This window comes from Typopeltis vanoorti, chromosome 19, assembly GCF_054136105.1.
Source record: "Typopeltis vanoorti isolate ZY-2024b chromosome 19, IOZ_Tvanoo_1.0, whole genome shotgun sequence".
NCBI classification, from domain to species: Eukaryota; Metazoa; Arthropoda; class Arachnida; order Uropygi; family Thelyphonidae; genus Typopeltis; species Typopeltis vanoorti.
Window position 1 is genome coordinate 53681878 of NC_143567.1, and position 21693 is coordinate 53703570.

General features: G+C 34.0%; 2 protein-coding genes across 2 annotated transcripts in view; one reads left to right on the plus strand and one right to left on the minus strand.

Moving 5' to 3' along the window:
• The window catches only part of LOC150096122 (uncharacterized), a 135979-nt gene that overhangs the window by 88546 nt on the left and 25740 nt on the right, over window positions 1-21693 (minus strand). The window lies entirely within an intron of this gene.
• Window positions 9594-21693, plus strand: part of LOC150096124 (organic cation transporter protein-like) — a 104899-nt gene continuing 92799 nt past the window's right edge. The window contains exons 1-2 of the mRNA XM_090408820.1: window positions 9594-9704; window positions 13647-14063. Coding sequence (XP_090264946.1) covers window positions 13647-14063 — 417 coding nt within the window. The 5' untranslated portion in view covers window positions 9594-9704. The remainder of the gene's footprint in view (window positions 9705-13646; window positions 14064-21693) is intronic.

Below are 21693 nucleotides of genomic sequence, written 5' to 3' on the forward strand. Positions count from 1 at the left end.
TTTAAATACTTCCCATGCACTGTCGATATTCTTTCAATCCATTAACTGATCCCATTCCACTGAACTCAGTATACTCCTCAGTTGATCATAATTTCCTGCTTTGTAGTTCTGAACGGAACACTAATAAACTTAGTCACTTACCTGGGAAGTGACTAAGTACCGTATGATCACTGTCACCAACCGAAGACAGAATATTTATATCTTTTACTGAAACGCCCTCTGACTCTGTAATCAAATCTAACACTCTATGACCTTGAGTTCCTTCTGTCACATGCTGCTTGAGGAAGTTGTCCCGCAACAGCTCAATAAATTCATTTTCATTCTTCTCATGAGATTCTACTGCTATCCAATCAATATTCGAATAATTAAAGTCTCCCATTATGATTACTCTTTTCGAGCTCACCTTTTCTATTTGGCGATGCATTTCTTCATCACCGGCAACCGATCCACCAGGTCTGTAACAACACCTCACTATGTAATTAGTCTTGTTAGATTCCATCTCCCACCAGTGAGCTTCAAACTCACTGCCACATGAAAGATTGTTGGTAGTAGTACTACAATCATAGGTCTCAACTCTAAACTGGATTTAAGTCATCCAATATCATTAGCAGCACGCCCCCTCCTCTCTGTCCTTCCTAAAGATACTGTGCCCTCTACACTCGATACCAGTTAGTAGGACTGATTCTGATAGCCAGGTCACACTAATACCTACAATCTTAGGTCGCAACATATTGACTAAGGCAACATACTCTACCCCTTTGTTTCTGATACTCCAAGCATTCGTGTACAGACATAATAATCTACCTTTTTGTTCTTTTGTATTGCCTTGTCTGCAATCTGCCTGACACAGTTGGACAACTTGCAGATCTCTGTTCTTCTCTAATGCCTTACACATGTAAACATCATTGCACACATTTGATGGGTCCGAACCGGATGAACACAAACCAGAAATCGTTCTCTCCTCGTTAACATTTTCACGACAAAGTCCATTCCTCATCATTAACACAGTTTTCCGACATTGTCGCTCTTACTCAAAGATTCTAGAGATTCCTTTCATCAGAATTCAGTTTCCCTGACTCTTTGTGTTAGGTCTTATATCAATTTATAATCTTTCAAGATTCCTGATTCCAAACGCATTCAAGTGTAGGCCGTCCGTCTTATACAAATTCAATCTTCTCTCAAACTCACTTCACACATCCAAAAACGCATCCATTCCTTCTGCAAAGCCTACGCATCGAATCATTTGCCATCATAGCCCTTCTTCGTAATTCATTTTTAACATATCGAGGTAAAATAATGACGATTTTTCACTTTCCCACTCTTCACTCTTGCCTTTTCCAACAACCCTTTCATGTCCTCTCTCATACTGAACTTATCGCCAGTTAGGTCGTTAGTACATACTACAACTACGATTTTGTTAATTTTCTTTTCTATGGGGTCCAATGAATCTGGACTCTTTCAGAAAGGCAAAACCCTATGTCGTAAGGCTTACATTATGGAATCATAGTTCGAGATTATTTGGAACGTAGCATCCACCGATTGACGTCAGTGCCTCCTTCCGTCATTGACCTCCAGGATATTATTCAGTCTATTTGATTCAGAATTCCTCAGTATGCATTCCATGGTCTAGTGGAGTCAATACTAAGCCTGGTGGAAGGAGTTATCTCCGTGATCGCTCAATATGCTACTAAGTAGGTAGGCGGTCGTAATGTTTGGGTCCATGAGTGTATTATACAAATCAGGATCGTCTGCTTCAGTTCTTCTAGGACACGTGAATTTTGGGTATGCCTTCTTCTTCAGTGCACTTGGAAAAATTCGCTAACCTCTAAATAATGCAGTTGCTAAAAAACACCATAAAATACTCTTAGTTCTTTTTTTCTTGAAAGGACAAACTTTTCCTTAAGATTTCAAAGATTTCATGTGGACTTTCTGTGTGTGTGTGTGTGTGTGTGTGTGTGTGTGTGTGTGTGTGTGTGTGTGTGTGTGTGTGTGTGTGTGTGTGTGTGTGTGTGTGTGTGTGTGTGTGTGTGTGTGTAATGCAATCATTCCAAGTTCCACCTTGATAGCTCTTGACATAGCCATCGAAGTCTCAGTTTTTGTCAATTTCCATATGAGCCACATTTTTTTTTTTTTAAGTCTTGGTAGTGATTTTTATGTAATAACGAAAATACCTAAATTTTGAAGAAAAAAGCTTTATCAATAGTAAAAGACATAAAACAAAACGTAGCAATCGTTGACCAAAATAATGCATACACAACTTAATTACAAAAATATAAAGGTAGTGCTTACAAGTTCAAGAATTCGCAGAGTTACATGTACGGGTAATTTGGATGGATCGTACTTGGCATGCGTTTTGTCATCGAAGATTATTTCTTTAACAATGCAGTTGAGCATGTAAATAATCTACTATTGAATGCGAAATTAATTTTTCTTTTTATTTATTTAGTTTTCGAATATATTTATTCCAATTAAAATGAAATTCAGTGTTATGATTATAGCAGTTTGTTAGGTATAGTTTTCTCTCTTTTACCGGCAATTGCCAAGGAACTTTAGACTCAACTATATTCAAGCTTTGGTCCTAATCGATTGAACATATAACTTGAAGTGTCTACAGTAGAAGCACGTTACACTCTTTCCTTTAATTTTATTCATGTTAGACTCAATATTTTCAGAGGAGTATAAGCAAAGTCTGAAACAGCTCATTTTAAACGTAGTTTCTGATAGAACGAATGCTGCAATCTTTTGAGATGTCTGTTCAGAAGCATAAAGAGGGACGAGAGAATTATGGTGGGGTTTTTCTCTTTTCAATTTTTCTTATATTAAATTTAACGCCTCAGATTTGACAAGCAGTATTCCATCGAATAAAAATGGCGAACCATTAATATTCAACTTCGAACCGGACTTACAGCTGCTTGAATATTGTTTCTAATAATGTTTCTAATAATGGATTTCGTATTAAGGGTAATCAGTGACCCGGAACGTGGTGTGGCTTAGAATGTGCCGTCACTGTTGAATGATTTGAACAGCTAAACAAACAGTGGATTTAACACGAGATTTTTTGGTCCCAAATGTATACTCTTTCTCCTTCCAAAAATTAAACAAACCATACAGCTATTTGTCATCTTTAATACCCTAAAATCTGTAGTATCACTATATCCACTATCTCCAAAACTTAATGCATATCATTATGGGGATCCTTCCGAGTTCAACGAAATGTTGCCCCCCCCCCTCTTTGAACTGTAAAAAACAGCTGTATTAACGTATCCAGGAAGAAGAAAAAAAAAACGCGCAGTTTCTCTTACAAAATATAAACGGCTTATTTGACCTTTACTCCGAAGAAAAAGACGTCATGGTATCCCTACTTTTAAAGAGGTCATGTATTATCAACGTCTTATTTTCTCGTTACAGTGAGAAAGAACTCCAAGGTCACGAGAAAACAACCGGCGCGGAACTGGCTGCCTAACACAAATAAAATGAATCAAGTTACTTCGCTTTCTTCTTCAACTAAGAAAGCCGGAATTACAGATGACATTTTTTTTTTTTTTTTTACCATCCGTTGATTTATTCCCAAACGTTTGCTTTATATATGTGCAGGTGTTTTAATTGGATAATCCAATTCATTGCGAGTAGAAATTTCCTTTTGCACAAACTCCAAAATTTGGTATTAGTTTCGTTTTTTTGTGTGTCGTTTCCTTCTATAATATCAGTGGCAATATACTTGACTTAAGCAAGTCAATAAATCCATTCTATATATATAAAAAGATAAGCCTAAATTTGAAACGTTTTTATGTCGCGTTTTGAAACGTCCAACAATGTGTTTGCCTTCATGAGACAACAATTTGTTAAGCAGATAAGCCGAAATTTGTCAAGTTTTTATGTCACGTCTTCATTGTTTTGAAACGTCCAACAATGTGTTTGCCTTCATCAGACAACATTTTTATCATTTCAGGATTACAACCATCAAACTCATTGTCGACCATTAGAACAGTACGTGTGTTAGTATTCATTACTGAAATTAGCATAACGCACATGTCATGACTGATTATATAGTAAATATTTTTTTTTCATTTCGTAATTCTTAATAATTAAAGTGAGGTTCATAAAGAACCGGCCTACCAGGAACTCGGGGGATTGGGCGCCGTAGGCGCCAGGGAGGAAGATCCCCCCCCTAGTGTGTATATATATATGTGTGTGTGTATATATATATTAATATATACACACACAATAATATATATAAAAAAATATATATATATATATATATATATATATATATATGTATATATTAATATATACACACACAATAATATATATATATATATATATATATGTGTGTGTGTGTGTGTGTGTACACACACACACACACACTATGTTCAGGCGCAAACTTAACTGTTTTGCTTACTTGGGAGAAGGAGTAAAAAAACCAAGTTTATAAAATTACTTGGTATCCTTAATATATATATACACACACACATATATATATACACACTAGGGGGGGGGGATCTTCCTCCCTGGCGCCTACGGCGCCCAATCCCCCGAGTTCCTGGTAGGCCGGTTCTTTATGAACCTCACTTTAATTATTAAGAATTACGAAATGAAAAAAAAATATTTACTATATAATCAGTCATGACATGTGCGTTATGCTAATTTCAGTAATGAATACAATTAAGTTTGCGCCTGAAACAAAGTTCAAGTCTAAAGATGGTACAACACCAGGGCAACTCATTGTAAAGGTGGGTAAAAATCTGATCACTATTCTTAGTATTTTCCCATAATGTAAAGCACATCTCACTAGAAGATGTATACTGCAATGCATTATGATTGGGGTCACTACCCAGACCGGTTTCAACCTTTTTTGAGGTCTCCTTAGTGAGTAGCTAGACCCTAAATACCAAGGTTATAGTAATACGGAGCCTTATCAACTTTACTTATAGGAGTTGCAACAAGGTTTTTTATTTTTAATAAAAATCTCTGGAGGAGATATAGATGTAATAAATTTAATAAATGTAATAAAAAAAAAAATAAAAAAAAAAATATATATATATATATATATATATATATATGTATGTGTGTGTGTGTGTGTGTGTGTGTGTGTGCGTGTGTAATAAATTTTTTAACTTGGGGATATTGTATATTAGGATAACCAAGTTATTTCATAAACTTGGTTATTTTAACTCCTAGCTACTCACTGAGAGACCTCAAAAAAGGTTGAAACCGGTCTGAATAGTGACCCCACCCATAATGCATTGCAGTATACATCTTCTAGTGAGATGTGCTTTACATTATGGGAAAATACTAAGAATAGTGATCAGCGCTTCGCCCACCTTTACAGTGAGTTGCCTGGTGTTGTACCATCTTTAGACTTGAACTTTGTTTCAGGCGCAAACTTAATTGTTTGCATACTTGGGATTAGGAGTTAAAATAACCAAGTTTATAAAATTACTTGGTTATCCTAATATACGATATCCCCAAGTTAAAAAATTTATTATATATATATATATATATATATATATATATAATATTCATCAAAGCTTGATTTGCTTCCTCAGTCTTAAGAAAAGGCTGGTTATATTTCACAAATTCGAGCCCTACCCAAGGGCCTATGAGTTGTGGAAATACTTTCTGAAAATGAAAGCTGTGCCGAACAAAGCGGCCTTTTGCAGCTGCCCAATTTTTAGTCCATCTAACTCGAGTGCTTCTAGATGTTTTTTCAATGTTTTCGGGATGGCGCCTATTATTATGGGAACAACTTTCGTTTTCTTTTGCCAGATTCGTTCAACTTCGATTTGCAAATCGCGATATTTTGTAATTTTTTCGTTTTCTTTTTATCAATCCGACTATCTCCTGGTACTGATATTTCGATAAACTTAACGCCCTTGTTTTCACTTTTTTCAACCACTGTGATATCGAGTGTGTTACATTCCAAGCTTTTGTCAGTCTGGACTTTGAAATCCCAGAGTATTTTAGCTTTTTAATTCTCAGCCACTTTCTGGTGATGAACTTTATGCTTCCAATAGTCTTTAGATACTTCAAACCCATACTTTTTACATAAATTGTAAATTGTATGGATTATCTTAGCTACGTTATCATGTCTTTTACGGTACTCAATTTGTGGATTTTGCTGCATCCACTTATAATGTGGTCTACCGTTTCTTCCTTTTCTTTGCACAATCTACATTTACTGTCTTCTTGAATTTTTTTTTTGTATTTTAGCCTTCATTACGTTGGTTTTAATGGCCTGTTCTTGTGCTGCAAAAATTACCGATTCTGTTGCTTTCTTTAGTGCTCCATTTCTCAACCATTGCCAGATCAAGTTGCCGTCAGCGCCGTCCTCTATGCTGTGAAGGTATTTTCCATGCAATGCCTTATTTTTCCATCTTTCGGTTCTAACTTTTACTTGGTTGGTTTTGTATTCCAATTTTGTCTCCATGGGTTTAAATAAACCCTCTTTCCTTACCTCAGTTAGAAAATTCTCCGTTGTTTGCTGCAGATAATCATTTAGATTTCGTTTTTCTTCTTGAATAACTTGCTTCTTGTAATAATCCTCTACCTCCTTTTTTGCGTGATAGATATAGCCTATCAATGTCAATCTTCCACCTCTAGCTGGGTCCATTCAACAATGCCTGCTGAATATCTCAGAACAGATATGGCCAGGTATTAATTGCTTTTATCAAATTTCCAGCATTAAGCATTGACTTAAGGAGTTTTCTTAATCGTCTTATATATTCTGCTCTAGTTCTTTCTTTGATCTTATTGTGCAGAATTTGTGATGCTTCTAAAATTCCCAAATATTTGTAGCTGTCTTCGAATTTTATTGCCTTGATTATTTCACCGTTGAGCAGCTCGATTTCGTTCATATCTTCAAGCTTTCCTCTTGTTATTCCAGCAATTGCACATTTGTCTAAGCCAAAATCCATTGATATATCTTGACTGAATATGTTCACAATGTTTAGCAACGATCCGAGTTCATTCTCTGATTTTGCATACAACTTCAGATCGTCCATTTATAAAAGGTGAGATATCTTTGCACTCTTTTGCTCATTTTGATAACCATGAGCAGTTTTATTTAACATTCTAGTTAAGGGGATCAGTGACAATATAAACAATAGAGGAGATAATGAGTCTCCTTGAAAGATGCCCCTTTTTATGTTTACCTCTCCGATTTCTTCTCTATTTATAACCAACATTGTTTTTCAGTTTTTCATGCTGGATTGCAAAACTTTTTGCACGTTTTCGCTAATACCAAATAGTTCTGTGCATTTTAAAGTCCAACTATGTGGCACCGAATCAAACGCTTTTTTATAATCTATCCAATCCATATGAAGGTTGGTTTTTCTACGTTTGCAATTTTTAAGAATCATTTTATCAATCAGCAATTGGTCTTTTGTGCCTCTTGAATTTTTGCTGTTACTTTTTGTTCAATTGCGAAAACAGAATTTGCTTTAATATAGCTGTATATTTTATCAGCTAGTATGCTTGTGAGTAGCTTAAAAGTTGTTGGCAGGCAAGTTATTGGTCGGAAGTTTTCTGGGTTTGGACCTTTTTCTTTATCCTTTATGATCAAAAATGTTTTCCCTGCTGTGAGCCACTCTTCTTTGCTTTTTCCTTCTTTGCTTTTTCCTTCAAGTCTTTCATGTAAGCCTGTTCGATATTTCAACCAGTAGCCATATAATTCATCCTTCCTGGGTGTTGACCAATTTTTTATTTTTTTAGCTTGCTTTTGAACCATTTCAGTTGTTATTTTCAGTTGGTCAGTATATATTTTCAGTATATATACATACACAATGGCGGCTCGTGGCTTGAAAGCTTAAGGGTGCTGCAACTTTCGGGATATACATACACGCTGTGAGTACAGTGTATACGTACTAGTTTGGATAAAATATCAAAATTAGGGTAAAAATTAAAAAAAAAATTAAACATGAAAAAATATTGTTTATTATCGATAAAATTATACAGTTTAGTGGAATTCAAAATTACTTTAAAATAAAATTCATTATCATAACCCCAATGATGTTCTAAAATAAAAACTATAACAAATGTTATGTCTTTAATTGTAATGTCCAAATATTTAAAGAGACGGAGTAAACGCGATAAACACTACGAACACTACTACTGGCGCAAACTGCATATAAACAACAGCGGAACTGCACGACGGACAGTGCCGCATTACGCTAATAGCTCGCATCTCACTATGACTTGCATATGCTTGCGCGCGTAACAATATGACACTGTGGTAAACACAGTGCTGCTAGCGCCCCTCCCCCCTCCTAAGTGCTACAAGGTGGATTTTTATTATTTTTTATAGAAAATAAGAGAATTGTATAGGATTGTTGATGATGAAATTAAATATTACAAGCAAATATAAATAAATTGATAAATATATTTATATATCGAGAAAAATTGGGACTGCTGCAGTTCTGCAGTGTCTATGCACGAGCCTCCCCTGCATATGAATATATATATATATATATAAATTATATATTCAGCTATATATATTATATATATATATATATTCATATATATATATATATATATATATATATATATATATATATATATATATATATATATATATATATATATATATATATATAAATTATATATATATATATATATATAATTTATATATTATATATATATATATAATATATATAGCTGAATATATAATTTATAGCTGAATATATATATATATATATATATATATTCAGCTAACGCCTTTTTTTTATTCCCGTATACGGGGAGTAGGCGAGGCCATAGGCTAAACAGTATGGTTTATATACATGATAGCCCAAGGCTATCACTAATTAAGAGGTACTCAGTGAAGAGAGACGGCTCAAATGTGCCGCCATCTCGTGGTCCCTAACCCTAACACAATATATTTAATGTCTGAAATAATGTGGGTTCTACGGTCGATTTTCTTGAGTTTACAGGACGAAAAACCCGAGTTTCCGAGATCTCTGGCACGGGCAAACCTGCAGAAATCGACTAACTCGGGAACCGGTCGAAAAAAGGCTTAGAAAAATTTCCTCTAGAAAAAATCGCCGACTAAACTCGAAACCAAGTCTTCCTTCGTGCGGCCAAGCGCCGTGGTTGGCAAACGCCACATCCACTGAGCTACACAGGCTCTATATATATATATTATCGATATATATATATATATATTTTTTTTTATGTATATATATATATATATATATATATTTTTTTTTTTTTTTATGTATTCAGTTTAATTTTGGAACTTTGTACATAATTATTTTATATACATATAATCATGATGCAACTTATACATTATTATAAAATTTTAGTTTTAAAAAAACAATTTTAAAATGTCTTCTAATTCCGTCATCACATATATACGTCACACAATTATTTAAAGTTAAATATGAAAATATTATTGATTGTTATCTGTCTCTATTAATATAAACACTTGTGCTATACATTAAAAAAAAAAAAAAAACTTGGAGAAACCCATACTGTTTAGCCTATTTTCTCTTAAAGTTCACCTTTATTGTCCCACATAATACAAAAGTATGCGTGCGCACGATTCCTCCCCCCCCCCTCCCTCTTCCCCATCTAAGTAGTCTACAACAGTCAAACAAGTTTCAGCTTTTCCGTTTATTTTCCTGCTTCATAGAAGTATGCTAGCAGTTGAACGACACACATCGTGCTCGCTTATTTGCTGTGCTGTTGAGTTGTCCAAATAATTAAAGGTAAGAGATTTACAACATTGCAATTAAATTCTATAAATGTGCTAAAAAAAAAGGTTATAAACATAAATTTCCTATTAAGTATAGATGAACATCTTTTTTCTATCTTTAGAATATAGCAAATCGGTTTCCGATATATTTTTCTGTAAATGGCGATACTTTTGGAAACCAACCGACACGATTCTAGTTATTTTTTTGGCAGACGCGTAAATAATTCCACGTTGTGTAATGTTTGCTAAACAATTTAGTCTTTTGGTAGCAGTCGTGTGTTACTGTATGTTATATTCTAATAGCATAGGCTATTAATATAGGATTGCAACTATTCTTGTCCGGTATTTATCGTTAATCCTATTTTATTATATTTACATTCTACAGTTTACAAAATATATGAATGAATGGATATTTCAAAAGCATATATTTTTATATTGTATTGTATTTTTAATATATTAAAATACAGATATTAAAACAATTAAATCCTAATAATTTTAGACACTAGTTTTATTTATGAAATAAAAATATTTATTTTATGTATAATAATTGTAGTCTGTGATATTCCAGCGAAAACATCAAACATTGGTTAGTGCAAAGTTTACAGTGCGAGCAGTGATGGCTATTTATTACGCCATAGAAAAAGGAATGTGTTACAACAGCGTCTCTTGTTTGTATGAATTTCTAGACAAACTAAACATGTTTTCCATAAATTTCTAGTTCTCTTGATTGGATTTGAATTCTAGCCCTTTTTTCTTACTGAGTAAACACGTGCCTATATCAACAAAATGGCGCGTGTCCAATGTATAAATAAGAAGTTAAATTCATTAAATAATTCGAATGTATGGCATATACATTATTTATTTATTTGTTTATTATTCGCGACATGATGTGGGAAGTTTTTACTGTATATTTTAAAACACCTTGGAGAAATCCATACTGTTTAGCCTATTTATAAACTGATTTAGGTATGTTTGTGAATGATGTTTGGGGACTCATGAGTCTTTTTGGGGATTCCACGGGGGGAGGGGGGACTCGTTTAATAATAATACTAATAGTGACTTCCGGTAACAGATTCCACTTTAAGCCGTTTGGATCGAAAGGGCCCAATCAGTCCCGAAACAAAACAATGAAAATTTTGTAAAATATTTCAAGATTTTACTGAAAAAAAAATCTATTATTATTATTTTTGTAAAAGTATAATCAGCAAATATATTATTTAATTTTAATATTGTTTAATAGCATATATTCCTAATGCTTAATTAACTTAAATTAGGTTTTTCATCCAAAAGAATCTAATTTTTTTCATCCAGTCATACTGAAGCGATTTAAAGTTTATTTATTTGTTTTATTTCGTTTAACTTATTCCTAAAATATTGCTAAGAATGGTTTTTTGTTTTTGTTATCGTTTTTTTCTTTTGTTTATATGAACTATCTTTTTTTTGAAATTTGAAATTAGAAACTATACTCTTAATAAGTTCATGGCATAATAAAACTTTGTGGTTAGTTGCTTTCTTTCCTTCGTACATAACATCTTAAACTTGTAAGAGAATGCGACAAATCAAAGTAAAGCAAAACGTTAGTAATAAAACGATGTTGTCTAACCTATTAATAGACAGGACGCAAGCCCACCAACGATTTTAATTCATGCTACAAACTTATATCGATAAAATGGCATAAAAGCAAAGATGCATGTGTACATAAATTCGAACAATGAAAAAAAGGGCACGCATCCATTCAGTCCCCTATAGCAAATCATCTCTGAAACTCGAATTAAGAAAAAAAAAAAATCTCCCAAATGCACAATCTCAAATCATTGATGTATTTTTCATAACGCAATAGTAATAAGTCATTGTTATCGAATTGCGTTTTGACATATTTTTAAATACGTACGTTGTATTGTCAGCTTTCTTCGGATGCATTTGCCCCCCCCCTCCCCAAAAAAAAGGCTAAACATCACTGCCTTAGAGAGTAACTCTAACTCATATACTGAAGCTAAATGGCTACTCTTATTGTTAAAATCATTAAGTCTCACATTCAACCTATTGCAACTCCAGCGCGACTTTCTATATTATAGATACGTCACTTTTATTCGATAAAGCTATCGAACACGACAAGCTTACAAAATCTAAAGTATTCAGATCGGATTTTGTAAAGGATTAATTGGCTTTGAAAGTATAAAAAAAAATCTCAGGTTGCACTGTTCGACGGATTTTGACCACATAAGGATTATACTCATTTTTCACACTGCGAAATTCCCAATGAACCTTGAGTAATCGGATCTCACCCATTTTCGATTCCTTGACTGGTCTACCTACTTCTAAAAACAAATAAATATCACCTTAAAGTAGGTATAAAAATCTGAGACAACCCTAAAAGAATTAAATTTCATTATTGAAATACCTAGTGGGTATGTAAAGGAAGATCATCATGCCAATCACAGATAACACAGATATTCCATCCTTCTCGATCCACCTGTTGGACACGAAGGAAAGAAGTTAGCAACTCTAAAATGTCTAGTGAGGGCAATGGATGAAGGGTATCGTTTTTCAGTTTTTGTGCGTGTAGAAAATGGCGGAGAAAAAGAAGATCAAGATATAGACGAGTTGATGGAAGATCTTACAAAAAATGTGAGATCAGAATCAAATTTGAATGAAAATTTTGATTAAAAAATAGTAACGAAGTGTTAACTAGATTTTGCTATCATAATATTCCGTACATTCAGGAAATAGCGATTTATTATAGACTTTAAGTTGTTTTTTTTTAAAGTCAACATATCTTCCTTAATTTCAGTTAAATGCACCAGTGGATTTTGAAATTGTCTACTAATTAATTTAATGTGTTTTTCTAAATTTGTTGACTATTTATTTTACAATAATGGCGCGTTAAGGTGTGCAGTTTTTGTGGCGAAAACAGTTGAGAGATAGAGGATGGCATCGTTAGTTTGTAAAAGCAACTCCACCAAGGCCGGGCCAAGGTAGACCACCACCAATTAAGGTGACAGAGTGTTTTTATTTATTTGTGTCACAAGGAAGGAAGTAAAAATGAACATTGCTTTTATTTTCCAGTAAATAAAAAAAGCGTTAAATATTTTTGTTCCAAGCTAAGAATAGTTCCAAGTTCTGGTGGGAGGGGGGGGGGGGCTTAATATAATAATTAGCATATTTTATACCATGAATACATTTTAGTTGCTCATTATCCGCGTCTCTCAGGCTTAATAATTCATCAGTTAGCCAAGAGTTGTCTAATTATTAGTCTTTTTATAGAAATTATTAATTTCTATAAAAGACTTATGCTTTATTTTATTTATATTTTCTACCACGCAAACGAGAAGGAACATTGTTGGAAAAAGTGTTGTAATATATTTCAATAATTTTCGCAATATTAACTTTCTGTGTTTCGTTTCCAGTGCTTTCATAAATTATCCGTTTATGCAAATGAATGCTTATTTATTTTAAATCACCATATGCTTATTTTCGTTGTAAATATTCCTTCATTTTAAAGCACATCATGTAACGACGACTAGCGTCAATACATCACTTTGTTCGTCTGTGCAAATATTCTAGCGCCCTCTAAGTAAAAATCACGATTTAAAGGATATATTATTTTTACAATATGTATTTTTCTATCCTTCTGCGTATATTATAGAAGGTACTTTCAACCCGAGCAATCACATGTTTTTAACACGCTGTCTTTTTGATAACTTATCTTGTAATGTATTGTGTAAAACATTTTTTTAAATATTTATATATAAATATTTAAAAATTAAATATTTATTAAATTAATTAATATTTAATATTTAATAATTTAAATTTAAATATTTATAAATATTTATATTTAATTTTTTAAAATTTATTTTAAACACTATATTGCATTGATTATTATTACATTTATGTATTTTAATTTCCATTCTGCTTGCTTCCAATTCATTAACTTTAATGCACCAATTTTCTTCAGATGGTCCTGAAAAATGACACCAATAAGGAAAGAGAAAAAGAAGAAAGTGTGGAGGAGTTCACTGATATCATAGGCGGTTGTGGGCCTTGGCAAATTGGAATATTTTTTATATTCTTTTTTGGTGCCTTTCCTACAGCTTGGAATAAGCTAGTAGTTACATTCTATGCTCCGGAAATCGACTATTGGTGCACTCCACCCCCAGATATGGTCAATGATACTGAAAGTTGGAAAAACTTTAGCATTCCAAGGATCACTGTGGAAGGAAAAGAAAGATTCAGTCAATGCGAACAATATGACTTCGGCAACACGACATTAGCTTGGGATTCTGATTCCATCCTGAACGAAACCAACAAGACTATACCTTGCAGAAGTTGGGAGTACGACAATTCGTTTTATTCATCCACCATAATTCAACAGGTACGTATTTAAAATTATTTCATTTAAAATGTCTCTCTGTATTTAAGAGGCTGTGATCAAAACACAAATCCGGATTGTATTTTTCCACTCTAAGTTAACGTACTAGCTTCAGTAGCGTCATCTAGCAGTTAGTCATTATAAATATATAACTTCCGAATTCAGACGTATTAGCAATTTTTAAGAAACCATTTTTAAGTGTTCAAACCAAATAATAACGTAAACATACGCATGTAACATTAATTACGAAATCATATTTCCAAATAATCTCGAAACCAAATATTTAATTACAAGATTAAACAGGAAAACGAATCGCGCAATAATGTGAGTAATGATAAAATCAGCTAACACTTTTTTATTCCTGTATATAGGGAGTATCCGAGGCCGTTTTAGCCCTATCTAACTTTGAAGACTGAGCGGGCAGTTTAATCTTCATTGGTACTCAATCATAGATAGCTTAATTAGTGATAGCCTAATTAGCGGCACGTAGTGTAGAGAGACGGCTCAACAAGTGCCGACGTCTCATGGTCCCTAACCCTTACACTCGTATTTAATGTCTGAAATAATGTGGGTTCTACGGTCGATTTTCTTGAGCTTACCGACGAAAAAACCCTAGTTTCTTGGAGAAAAAAACCCGCTTGCCCGTGCCAGAGATCGACTAACTCGGGAACTGGTAGAAAAAAAGGCTTAGAAATATTTCTTCTAGTCGCCGACTAGAAGAAATAATTCCTTTGTACGGTCGAGCGCCGTGGTGTGCAAACGCCACATACACAGCTACACCGGCTCCATAATGTAAGTTGCAAAATAATATCCATCGATGACATGAGTTTGAAAATTCCATCGAACATGATTTCCAAGCTAATGTCCTCTATATTTAACCAATCTGTGAATCCATACAAGCGATTTTTTATTAGCTAAGTATTTCCAGTTAGCACAGAAGCTGATTCTTAATGGATTTATGAATTATGGTAGAAAAGATGAAAGCAAGAACAAGATTGTGGTTGAATGGTAAAGATGCTATAATTTCCAAGTTTTAGGTAAATACCATTGGAATATACGTTAGTTATTTTCAACTGACGTCAATAGGCGCGGTATGGTCACTCCTGTACATCATAGTTTGAGGAGTGAAGCCTTTTGCTAGAAGTGATATGGTGGCCGTTTACCCTTTCCGCACAAAGTTAGTAGGACAATCACATACATCCATACCCATGATGGGATTCAAATCGTTTGGCTACAGAGCCACTACGCTAAACCTTCCTTCAACAAGGCCAGCATTGCAATAGAAAGAGTGTGAAAACAACACTAAAAATATATTACCCATAAAGTACCACCCTTGCAAATAAACAGAGTAATGCCATCGGAACCATGATACTTATCTTTTGCACCCGATGGCATTTTCTTGTGAAACGTCAAAACACTCTGAGACTAATATGGTCTGGAAAGATCTGCTGGAATCATCCGTGCGATAACTGTAAGTATAAAAAAATTATAACGTACTGTTCTCAACTGTTACGATTCAAAAGAGTTCTCCAGATTTAGGGGAAAAAGACAGAAAGGGAAAAAAATGTTACATCTTAGTTGCTGGCTATGGCTTGAATCTGCAAAAACAACTTCTGTGAAGATGGAACAAATTTTCTACATTTGGCTTTCCTAGAAATACGTTTTGGATTGACGTATTTATGACTATTGTAGACATTGGATGATTTACTGAGGATTACGATAAAAGTTGGATCCTTCATTCCTTGTTGTTCTGAAGAACTTTAAAATATTTATTAGGGTGGTAAAACTTCGCTGTGGAATGAAAGTTTCATTTTAAAAAAAGACAGTTGTCATACCCTTAAAAGTTTTTTAGTAATACAACCGATGCTGGTGTTTGTAGTAGAAGATTTAAAATAATCTAGCAAATGTGAAGATTGTCCCACCTGGAGTACGTATAATTCTCCTCTGGCAGTGAAGATTTCGGACAAAAGAAAAGTTGTGATCTGAATTGGCAAGAGTACTTAGAATGATCAGTGATTTCATCTAAAGGGGAAAAAAGTATCGAAGAACCTATGAAGACTGGTTATAAGCCTTCAAGTTACTAGGATTTCTGTTTATTCACCTGTTTCGAATAAAGAATAATCGATCTCACTTTTTTTTTATGTTTTAAAACATTCCTACTTGAACGCATTACTTAACTTACAGAAGAACACGTATAAAAATATTTGTTGAAAATCGACTAAAAGCAAGTAGGTTTGATGCAGTAAAAGGATTATACAGAAACCATGTATTCGTGACAAAGGTTGTATACGAAAATTGGTTGATATTATTACTGTCAGGTACTGCAGGCGTATCCTGTCTATTTCTGTCTCTCTCTCTCGTGAATTTTAAGCATTCACTGACTGCTGAGCTCAGGGCTATTACTGAATCAGGAATATCTGGGTGGAGAGTATAGAAGACAACTCTGCTCATTTCGTGTCCCTAATACCAACAGGTATTTATTATTGTCTGGAATAGTTTGAGTACTTTGATCGAATTTTTGAATCGTAGATTAGAAGTCAGAGATTTCTCGAGAAAGAAAAAAAAAAAAAATTCGTGAGCTAAAGATCACCTTATTCGGGAATCACCGAAGGAAGGCCTAAAAACTGTTCCTCTGCGAATCGCTCCTGTAAAAATTTATCTTCCAGCATTCTAGTGGTGCTATGGAAGAAAATTGCCATTCCCTGAGGGCTACACAGGCACTGTTTTTTTTTCACTGATATGTAGAAATAACTAAATTAAATAAATCAGCTAACACCTTTTTTTAGTAGGCAAGGTCTTTTAAACCCTACCTAGTTTTTGGAGATTGAGTGGGCAGTTCAATCTTTACTGATAGCCAATCCGAGGTACCTGGCCCATGTCTGTCACTAATTATAAGTGGCAACTGCCAAGAGATGGCTAGGTACCATTTCTTGGTACCTAACACTAACAGGATATGTTCTTGTTTAAATTAGAGTGGGTCTACAGTCGATTTTCTTGAGTTTCCAGGAGAAAAACCCACTTGGCCGTTCCAGAGATCCACTGACTCGGGAATCAGTGTAAGAAAGGCTTAGAAAAGGTTCCTCCAGTCAGTAACTAGACTTGATTCTTAAGTCTAGCACAGAGGATGGAAGCTTCATTTCCACTGAGGTACGCAAGCTATGTACAAATACCTCTATAATTTAAATGATCTTTTATTTAAAAAAATCAGTTAACGCCTTTTAATTCCTTGTAGGGAGTATGTGAGGCCATTTTATCCCTATCTATCTTTCGAGACTGAGGATACAGGTCAATCTCCACTGTTAGCTAATGAAAGATAGAAAACCCAAGACATCTAACTATAAGCAGCATCCACTAAAGGGACTATTGACAACTGTTGCTATATCACCATCCTTAACACAATATGTTATGTTCTGAAATAGTGTGGGTTCTGTGATCGATTTTCTTGAGGTAACGGGAAAAAATCCCCCCCCCCCTGCTGGTGCCAAAGATCGACTAACTGGCACAAAAACATATATGGATATGTGTTTAAGTTTTGTAGATTCATAAAAAGACTATTGAGAAGGTGAGAAACTGTTGAAAACGATACAAATATATGCTGTAATTGGGACATTATTTATAGCAATACATGAGAAGCCAGTCTTTATATTGTATCGGGAATTATCCACACAGAGTTAGCAGGACAGTCACAAATATATATACCTCTAGTGGGATTCAACCTATTAACTGCAGAGCGATTACGCTAACACTCCAATCAGGCCGGCAATGGAATGGGAAGAATGTGAAGACAACACTAAAAATATTACCCATAAAGCGCAAACCTTACAAATAAACAAAGTGATTCCATCAGGAGCATGAGACTTATCTTTTTCTCCCAATGGCATTTGCTGGAGAAACATCAAAACAGATACCATGGAACTAATAGGCTGAAAAGATCTCCTAAAATCACCAGTGCGATAAATGTAAGTATAAGAAATGATAAATGATAAATTGGTACCTAACCTTAAGAGGGTATGTTCTTGTCTGAAATTGTATGGATTCTACAGTCGATTTTCTTTAGTTTACTGGTGAATAAAACTGCTTGTCCATGCCACAGATCAACTAACTTGGGAACCAATTGAAGAAAGACTTAGAAAAAGTTCCTCCAGTTGGTAACTAGACTTGAACTTAAGTTCAGGTGGCATAGCTCAGAGGGTGCAAGTATCACTTCCACTGAGCTACACAGGCTAGGTAGAAATACTTTAAATGATATTTTATTAAAAAATATTTTATTAAAACATATTTCCTTATAGGGATTTTTTTTTATTAAAAAACTCCCTATAAGGAAATATTATTTCCTTATAGGGAGTAGGTGAGGCCATTTTAGCCCTATCTTGGAGACCAAGAGGACAGTTCAATCCCCACTCGTAGTCAGAGATAGATGATGCAAGGTATCACTAACTATAAGCAGCATCTGCTGAAGAGACTATTGATAATGTTGCTGTCTCTTCATCCTTAACACAGCGTGTTATTTTCTGAAATAGTGTGGGTTCTGTGATTGCTTTTGTTCAGTTAACAGGAGAAAACACGGCCTGCTGGCGCCGAAGATCGACTAACTGGCACAACAACATATAAGGATATGTGTTTTAGTTTTGTAGATCATTAAAAAAAGAACATATAAGAAGGTGAGAAACTGTTGAAAATGATAGAAATATATGCTGTAAATAGGACATTATTTATAGCAATACATGAGCAGTCAGTGTTTATATTGTCAGGAATTATCCACACAGAGTTTGTAGGACTATCACAAACACCTGTACCCATAGTGGGATTCAAATCTGTTGATTGCAGAGTGATTATGCTAACCGCTCTTTCAACCGGCTAGCATTGGAAAGGAAGGTGTGAAAACAACTAAAAATATTACCCATAAAGCACCACCCTGGGAAATAAACAAAGTCATGCCATTTGGACTATAATTCTTATCTTTTTTCTCCCGATGGCATTTGCTGGCGAAACCTCAAAACAAATACCATGTAATTAATAGTCTTAAAGGTCTGTTGAAATCATCCATGCGATAACTGTAACTATAAAAATGATAAGAGATTGTTCATGACTGTTACAGTACAAAAGAATTATCCAGATTTAGGGAAAAAAGGCAGAAAGAAAATTGGAACAGTTACACATTAATTGCTGGCTATGGATTGAATCTGCAGAACAATTTCCATCTAAATATGCCTCAATTTTTGGCAGATTTTCTACATTTGGAATTGCATTTTGGACTGACGTATTTGCAACTATTGTAGACATTGGTTGACTTACTGACGATTACAATAATAGTTGCATGCTTGATTCTTTCTTGTTCAAAACAATGTCATACCCTTAAAAGTTGTTTAGTGATACAACCGATGTAGGTTTGTGGTAGAAGAGAAAATTGAATTATCTTTTGTCACAAATCCCCACTCCAAAGGAGTGGGGATTTGTGACAAAAGGAACGTTGTGATCTGAATTGGCAAGAGTACTTAGAATAATCAATGATTTCAAATGCAAATGAATGCAAAGTTCATCAGTCAGGTCGAGAAAAAAATTTATTTTTTCTAAAACTCATGGCAGAAAATGCTTGTTCGCAAATGTATGTGCTTCCAAATGCGACTCTCATCTTCTTTGCGAAACTGATTAATCCTTCAAATTCTTTTAGTAAACATCAATAAAATTTTTAGACATTTTCTAACCAAAATGCGTTCTTTAATGTTTCATTGTGTTTTAATTCCAAAACTTCCATCTGTAGTTGATTTGGTGCGTCATCAATGTCGACATTAAAAGGATTCAAAAATAATCGCATTTGGATGCTATTTTTATGAATATCCACAAATCTTGTTGAAAATTTCGTTTGTAAATCTTCAATAGTATGAACAAAAAAAAAAAAAACTCTTTTTGTGTTTGCTAACTGTAGTTGCAAATTTGCAACAAATATATTGATGTAGATTTTCTTCCACAATATATTTTTTCAACAGACATAGTTTGCCTTCAAAAGCTTTTATGTCAGGAAACATTTCTGCTAGTAATTTACCTTGGTCCTGCAGGTTCAAATTAAGTTCATTAAGGTACGTTGTAATATCTACCGTAAATGCAAGAGACATAATCCATTTTTTATTTGATAGTTGTGGGACAGTATTTTCGTGTTCCGTCATGAAAATATCTATTTCTTCACATAAATTTAAAAAATATTTTTAGCACAGCACCTCTGCTTAACCATCTAACAGTTGAGTACTAGATAACGTCCTCATACTCCAATTCTATTTCTATCAAGAATTCTTGAAATTGGCGGTGTTTCAGACCATTACGTCAGATGTAATTTTACAGTTGATATCACAATGTCCATAACGTCTTTCATTGATCACAAAATTTTGCAACAAAGTGCTTCCTGATGAATAATGCAACGAAACACCACTGGATTATCATAAAACCTAAATTCTGTAATTCCGCACAAATTCGATGTACTGCACTGGGGTTAGAGCCACAAATCCATCGGTTATCACACTACATAATTTTTTTCCAGTCCAATTCTAAAGAATCAATATTTTCTTTTATCTTTATGAACAAATCATTGCGGGTTGTAGTACCTTTGAAACCACACAAACTGGCCGATTCTTCATGAACATCAAAGTTATCGATGCCTCGAATAAATATCATTAACTGCGCAATGTCTGTGTACTTTCATCCTTTTCTTGAGCGTAACACTCAAATGATTTTGCTTTAAATTTAATCTGCTCAAATAAATTGATACCGATTTCTTCTTACTCGTCTTATACAAGTCCTGTCAGATAACTAATATTTTGAAATAACGTCTTCATTTCTGGGCATATTTGTTCATTTTCAGGTAATAAACATCGTTTAATAAATTCTGAGTCTGTATAACACCTTCCTTCTTTCGCAATAAGTTCCCTTACGACAGGACTAGTACGAACAATCGATTCATTATGAATACTTCGCTTCCTAAATATGTTTTGCTGAGCAGTCAAAGAAGTCTGTAATTTATTAATTTGATTTTTTCCAAGTTCACGGTTCGAATCCGTGTATTAGGTTTCATTCTCGTGATGACGTCTGATATTATATTTAAATAATTCAAGATACGGGCCACATGCCATGTAAGTATGGTCAACCTTTCATGGGCCCGTATCAAGGTTGTATGTGAAAATTGGTTGATATTGTTACTGCAGGTACAGTAGGTGTACTTTTGTTGCACATCCTCTCTCTCGTTTCCTCTGGTGAAAACAAATTCTACTAGAATTTGTTTCATTATAACGATTTAGCACGATTTACTGAATTAGTTGCATCATCACCATCTAGTCACTCAGCACATAGCACGATTTTGCCAATAAACAATGTCAGTCGTGATATATAATTGTTGATGGCAGACATTGGAGATTTCATTATACAATACGTTTCTTTATATAAATATAAAGTATCAAATTTATTACAATTTTCAACTTGGAAGTTTAAAATTGCTTTGAGTCACTGAAATTTTGAACTTGATTGATAAGAATAATAATTTTAAGATATGAATATATTTCTTCATGCTTTTCAAATAGAGAGAGAGAGAAAGAGAGTATGTAAACAAGACAGCTTCACTCATTTCGTCTCCCTAAATACTAATACG